Here is a 7,437-nt window from a genome sequence, read left to right as displayed (position 1 = left end):
CAACAAAAAAAAACCCCTACCTAAACCAAATTTTCATGCCCTGACTAGAGGGTGATGGTGACAGAATTCAGAGTAGTGTTCATTTCTGAAGAAGGATATTGACAAAGACGGAGCATGAAGGAAACTTCTTAAATAATGGAAATGGCCTTATCTTGCTTTTGGTGTATACACATATAAAAATTCATCATTCTGTAAACTTAAGCTTTGTGCATTTTACCTATGTAATTTATACTTCCAAAAATGTTAACTTAAAAAAAAATTGCTGTGTAATTTATCTCATCACCTCAGTACCGTGGGAAAACCAATGAATAGTAAGCCTTGTTTTTTTTGCCTTATCACTTAGCAAAACACACAGACATTTCCTGTCAGTTGTTAACCAGCCAAAAGCATATAGAACAGAGATAAATTAAAATGGCTAGGAAAAATGATGCATCATACTGTTGAATTGAGAGTAAACAAAAGTGATCGAAAGATAGAGATCTGGACGGATTTAAGTGGATTTGTATCAAAGTAAACACCGACTACCCCAAAAGCAGAAGTTTGGGGGGACTTCAGCTGAGATGTTACTGATCTCCTTCATTATCACGATGTCTGGTAAGTCTGATTCTATGACATTTTTAGCAAAAATTAAAGCTATCTTTCAATAGTGATGAGGATGCTCTTGATCCATTTATAAGATGTTTTATGGTTTGCTCTAGTAGCAATGATAGATTTGTGCATTATCTAGCAAACCTGCTGATTTTACTTTATTCCAATGTTGCACAGACTAGTGAAGTCCAGAGTAATACTGGGGACCCTCGAATGGAATAAAACTAAACTTCTATATTTAGACAAATGTAGTATTTTTTCTCCATTTTTTTTGGTTTGTAGTTTTATTGAGTCAGTTGAATTCTTAATTTTCGGATGTTAATATTTACTGGTGTGTAGCTTTTCCTGCTTTGATATTTCTAGCCCCAAGGCTAAAAAGGAAACCTTAAATTTCTATTTGGGGTTTTGCAGTTTTTAAATAGAGGTAAGAAAATTGTGGGTACAATTTTCAGAAAATGAGGCTCAGGGAATATAAGAACATATAAATGATAAATAATTAATCTTTATTTAACTTTCAACTTCCAACCAGAATTCTTTGTACAAACGGAATCTTACTCATAAGTGTAAACACGCAGAATAAACGAGTGAAGTGATGCTGATTAGAGCATACTTGGGTAGCCAGAAATAAACCTTTGAATCCTATTTTTTCTTGCAATGATCCCAATGATAGTTCACAATATTCTGAAAAACACTGGCTTCCACGCTTCTGTATTATATCTAGTCAAGGGAGAAAATAACCTGTTCTTTGAAGAAAGAAAGAAAGCAATCTGGGGCCAGGGAAAGCGGAAAGAAATTGGGAGTGGGGAGGAACATTTTGGATGAAGTCAAAAGTCAGTAGCAGATTCTGACTCATGTAAAGGGCTAGAGAAATATTTAGGTGCGGCAGGAAATAAATGGCCAAAAACAAGGTAACTGTGCTGCTATTCTAAGTTGTTTCAGTCGTGTCCAACTCAGCGACCCGGTGAACTATAGCCTGCCAGGCTTCTCTGTCCAAGGGATTCTCCAAGCAAAAATAATGGAGTGGGTTGCCATGCCCTCCTCCAGGGGATCTTGCTGATCCAGGGATCGAACCTGAGTCTCTTATGTTCTCTGCATTGCAAGCAGATTCTTTACCTCTGAGTCACCAGGAGGAGAGTTTAATTAAAACCTGTTGATGTAATTGACTCTATTACCCGTCCAAAGGAAGAAAATCATAAGGTTGCCTTATGTATTTGATAACATTAAACATTCACTAATTATAAAAAAGTGTTCGTGTTTTAGGATTTATTTTTTTAAGGGTAGTTTTATGTTAACAGCAATTAAGAGGAAGGTACAGAGATTTCCCAAATACCGCCTAACTCTTCACTTGCATACCCTCTCCCCCAATATCAACATGCCTCACCAGAGCATTATGTTAATTTCAACTGATGAATTTAGATCGACGCATATCTATCATCTGAAAGTCCATAGTCTACATAAAGTTCACTGTTGGGGTTGTACTTTCCATGGATTTGATCAAGTGTATAATGTCATATACTTATCATTATAGTATCATACAAAGATTCAGTGACCTAAAAATCTGTGTTTTACCTCTTTCTCTCTCTCTTCCCCTCTGAATCCTGCTAATCACTGATTTTTTAAATGTCTCCATAGTTTTACCTTTAAATAAAACCATGTAGTTGAAATTGTACAGTATGTAGCCATTTCATATTGGCTTATTTCACTTTAATATTATTTAGGATTCCTCAGTATCTTTTCTTGGCTTGATAGCTCATTTCTTTTCAGCACTGGATAATATTCCATTGTCTGGATGTACCAATTCATTTAGCCATTCACCTACTGAAAAGCACCTTGATTGCCTCAACATGTTGGCATTTATGAATTAAGTTGCTATAAACATTTGTGTGCAGGTTTTTGTGTGGACATGTGCTGTTCAGCTCCATTGGGTAAATACCAAGGAGTACTATTGCTGGATTGTATGATAAAAGTATGTTTAGTTTTCTGAGAAACCACCAAACTGTCTTCTAAAGTTGCTGTACCATTTTGCATTCTTGTCAGCAGTCAATGAGGGTCCATGTTGTTTCACATCCTGGCCAGAATTACTAATATTTACTAATATTCTCAACTTTGGCCATTCCTTGTATTAATGTTGTCATTCATTTCACTTATATATAAACAACCAATAATTCAATCGTATAACTGAAAACAGTGTGGCTATTATTATTTTGAACCCTGTTAGCTATTAGATCAATTAAAAGTAAATAAAAGAAGTTTTTATTTTACCTTCGCTTAGTTATTCTCCAATAGAGGTCTGAGTCGGAGAAGGCAATGACACCCCACTCCAGTACTCTTGCCTGGAGTATCCCATGGATGGAGGAGCCTGGTAGGCTGCAGTCCATGGGGTCTCTAAGAGTCAGATATGACTGAGCGACTTCACTTTCACTTTTCACTTTCATGCATTGGAGAAGGCACTGGCACCCCACTCCAGTCCTCTTGCCTGGAAAACCTCATGGACAGAGGAGCCTGGTAGGCTGCAGTCCATGGGGTCTCTAAGAGTCAGATATGACTGAGCGACTTCACTTTCACTTTCATGCATTGGAGAAGGAAATGGCAACCCACTCCAGTGTTCTTGCCTGGAGAATCCCAGGGACGGGGGGAGCCTGGTGAGCTGCCGTCTATGGGGTCGCACAGAGTCGGACACGACTGAAGCGACTTAGCAACAGCAGCAGCAACAGGTCTGAGTCTCTGACCTGTTTTATTTCGTCTCTCTGAAGAACTTTTAATATTTCTCATATGGCAGGGCTACTGGCAATAACTTTCTCCAATTTTTATTTATATGAGAAAGTCTTTATTTCTTCTTTAATTTTGAAGGATAATTTCACAAGGTACAGAATTCTAGGTGGGAGGGGTATTTCTCTATCAATATTTAAAATATGTTCACTCCACTCTCTTTTGTTTGCACAGTTTCTGAGGAGAATACAGATGTAATTCTTATCTTTGTAAGTAAGATGCTTTTTTTCTCTGGCTCTCCTCAGGATGCTTTTCTTCATTTTTTATTTCGTTTGAATATGATTTGCCTGAATCTGGTTGATATGCCCCCTAGTAGTTGTTTGTTTGACATTTATCCTGCCTGGTGTTCTCCAAGTCTCCCTGAACTTTGGTTTGGTTTTGACATTAATTTGGGGGAAATTTCCAGTCATTATTGTTTCAAATATTTCTTCTTATCTCTTTTCTTTTTCTTTCCTTCTGTGTTTCCATTAATGCATTGCAACTTTTGTATTTGTCCCACAGTCCTTTAGACACTCTATTTTTAAAAATCTTTTTTCTCTTTGCTATTCAATTTTTGAAAGTTCTACTGATATGTCCTCTAAATCATAGATTCTTTCCACAGCATTAATTATTAATAAACTATTCATAAGCTCATTAAGGGTGTTTTTCATTTCTGTTCCAGTTTTTTTGATCCCTAGTACTCTTGCCTGGAAAATCCCATGGACAGAGGAGCCTGGTAGGCTGCAGTTCTGGGATCGAAAAGAGTCGGACATGACTGAGCGACTTCACTTTCACTTTTCACTTTCATGCATTGGAGAAGGAAATGGCAACCCACTCCAGTGTTCTTGCCTGGAGAATCCCAGGACGGGGGAGCCTGGTGGGCTGCCGTCTATGGGGTTGCACAGAGTCGGACGCGACTGAAGTGACTTAGCAGCAGCAGCAGCAGTGGTATTGCTTTATGGTCCTTTCTTAGAGTTTCTATCTCTCTGTTTACGTTGCTCATTTGCTCTTGTATGTTTGCTTATCCATTAAAGCCCTTAGCATATTAATCATGTTGTAGTTGTTCAGCCCTGTCTGACTCTTTGCCACCCCATGGACTGCAGCACATCAGGCTTCTCTTGTTCTTCACCATCTTCTGGAATTTGCTCAGACTCATGTCCATTGAGTTGGTGATGTCATCCAACCATCTTGTCCTCTGTCATCCCCTTCTCCTCCTGCCTTCAATCTTTCCCAGAATCAGGATCTTTTCTAATGAATCGGCTCTTCACATCAGGTGGCCAAAGTATTGGAGCTTCTGTATCAGTCCTTCCAATGAATATTCAGGGTTGATTTCTTTTAGCATTGACTGGTTGGATCTCCTTGCAGCCCAAGGGACTCTCAAGAGTCTTCTCCAGCACCACAGTTTGAAGGCATCAGTTCTTTGGTGCACAGCCTTTTTTATTGTCCAGCTCTCACATCTATACATGACTATTGGAAAAGTCATAGCTTTGACTATAGGGACCTTTGTTGACAAAGTAATGTTTCTGCTGTTTAATGCTGCTGTCTAGGTTTGTCATAGCTTTTCTTCCTAGGAGTAAGCGTCTTTTAATTTCATGTCTGCAATCACTGTCCACAGTGATTTTGGAGCCCAAGAAAATAAAGTCTGTCATTGTTTCCATTGTTTCCTCTTCTATTTGCCATGACGTGATGGGACCAGATGCCATGATCTTAGTTTTGTGAATGTTGATTTTTTAAAGCCAGCTTTTTCACTCTCTTCTTTCACCTTCATCAGGATGCTCTTTAATTCCTCTTCACTTTCGTTAGGGTGGTGTCATCTGCATATCTGAGGTTATTGATATTTCTCCCTGAAATCTTGATTACAACTTGTGCTTTATCCAGCCCAGCATTTCCCATGATGCACTCTGCATGAGTTAAATAAGCAGGGTGACAATATACAGCCTTGACGTGCTCCTTTCCCAATTTTGAACCAGTCTGTTGTTCCATGTCTGGTTCTAACTGTTGCTTCTTGACCTGCATACAGGTTTCTCAGGAGGCAGGTAAGGTGGTCTGGTATTTCCATCTCTTTAAGAATTTTCCAGTTTGTTGTGATCCACACAGTCAAAGGCTTTAGTATAGTCAATAAAGTAGATGTTTTTCTGGAATTCCCTTGCTTTTTCTAATAATTGTTTGAATTCCAAGTCTGATAATTCCAATATATCTGCCATGTCTGGTTCTGATAATTGCTCTGTCTCTTCAAACTGTGTTGAAGAGTATGTCTTGTAACTTTTTCCTGATACCCAGATGTGATGTACTGGTAAAGAGAACTGCTGTAACTAGACCTTCAGTAATGTGGTGATAAAATGGAGTAGGAGGAAACATTTTAGAGTCCTACAATTAGGTGTCTGTCTTTTAGAGAGCCAATGCCTCTGAACTGTGAACTTTACAAATGCTTCTCAGTTTTTGTTCCCACAACTCAGATTGACCAGGATGAATGAAGTAGGATATTTCCTTTCTCAAATAAGCTAGGCTCTGATTAAACCCCAGCAGGGGAGGCTCTGGTTAAATGGCTTCTCTTGAAATCAAATTGGTAAATTGGTATAGCCACTGTCCCAAACAGTATGGGGTTTCCTTGACAAACAAAAAACACAGCTGCCATATGGTCTAGCAATCCCACTCTTGGGCATATATCCAGAGAAAAACATAGTTCAAAATGATACATGCACTCCAGTGTTAATTGCAGCACTGTTTACAACAGCCAAGATATTGAAGAAACCTAAATGTCCATCAACAGATGAATGGATAAAGAAGATGTGGTATGGGGTCTTCCCTGGCAGTCTAGTGGTTAAGATTCAGTGCTTCCACTTCAGGGGGCAAGGATTCAATTCTTGGTTGGGGAACCAAGATCCTGCATGTTGTGTAGCAAGACAAAAAAGAAAAAAAGAAAAATTGGCACATATATACAATGGAATATTACCCAGCAATGAAAAAGAATGAAATAATGCTATTTGCTACAATGTGGATGGACCTGGAGATTATCATACTAAATGAAGTAAATCACACAAAGAAAGACAAATGTCAAATACTATAGCTTATATGCAGAATATAAAAAATGATACAAATGAACTTATTTAATACACAGAAACAGACTCACAGACTTAGAGGATGAATTTATGGTTACCACAGGTGGGAAGGGTGGAGGATGGGGTAGATTGGGAGTTTGGGATTGATATGTACACATTGCCAAATTTAAAATAAAATGCCTTTCCAAGAAAAAAAAGAAAATTTTCTGCAAGGTTATGAATCCATGTTGTAATTCAGCCACTCACAGTATAAAGTTTGATTTTTCAGAATCTTAGTCCTGCTGCTATAGAAGATAAGACTTTTTTATTTTCAGAGCAGATATAGGAACTTTCTGGTCAGAGCCTGAGCTAGTAATCTGAAACCCTGGACTAGAGATCTCTTCAAGAAAATTAGAGATACCAAGGGAACATTTTATGCAAAGATGGGGGTCAATAAAGGACAGAAATGATAGGGACTTAACAGAAGCAGAAGATATTAAGAAGAAGTGGCAAGAATACACAGAAGAACTATACAAAAAAAATCTTCATGACCCAGATAATCATGATGGTGTGATCACTCACCTAGAGCCAGGCATCCTGGAATATGAAGTCAGGTGGGCCTTAGGAAGCATCACTATGAACAAAGCTAGTGGAGGTGACGGAATTCTAGTTGAGCTATTTCAAATCCTGAAAGATGATGCTGTGAAAGTGCTGCACTCAATATGCCAGCAAATTTGGAAAACTCAGCAGTGGCCACAGGACTGGAAAAGGTCCGTTTTCATTCCAATCCCAAAGAAAGGCAATGCCAAAGAATGCTCAAACTACCGCACAATTGCACTCATCTCACACACTAGTAAAGTAATGCTCAAAATTCTCCAAGCCAGGCTTCAGCAATACATGAACCATCAACATCCAGATGTTCAAGCTGGTTTTAGAAAAGGCAGAGGAAGCAGAGATCAAATTGCCAACATCTGCTGGATCATCGAAAAAGCAAGAGAGTTCCAGAAAAACATCTATTTCTGCTTTATTGACTATGCCAAAGCCTTTGACTGTGTGGATCACA

The 7,437-nt window shown here is 38.6% G+C and overlaps 1 protein-coding gene across 5 annotated transcripts in view; it reads left to right on the top strand.

The window, feature by feature from the left end:
* The first annotated feature begins 358 nt into the window (after positions 1-358).
* The window catches only part of CD200R1L (CD200 receptor 1-like), a 29,720-nt gene continuing 22,641 nt past the window's right edge, over positions 359-7,437 (top strand). For all 5 annotated transcript variants that reach the window (XR_826362.1, XM_010852758.1, XM_010852756.1 and 2 more), the window contains exon 1: positions 359-594. Coding sequence is in view for 4 of the 5 variants with exons in the window: in XM_010852758.1 (XP_010851060.1) it covers positions 561-594 (34 nt within the window). In the remaining variant the exon portion in view is untranslated. The remainder of the gene's footprint in view (positions 595-7,437) is intronic.

Source organism: Bison bison, unplaced genomic scaffold, assembly GCF_000754665.1.
Source record: "Bison bison bison isolate TAMUID 2011002044 unplaced genomic scaffold, Bison_UMD1.0 scf7180017864314, whole genome shotgun sequence".
Classification (NCBI taxonomy): domain Eukaryota; kingdom Metazoa; phylum Chordata; class Mammalia; order Artiodactyla; family Bovidae; genus Bison; species Bison bison.
Note: the sequence above shows the minus strand (reverse complement) of the source record. Positions and strands in the feature narration are given on the sequence as shown.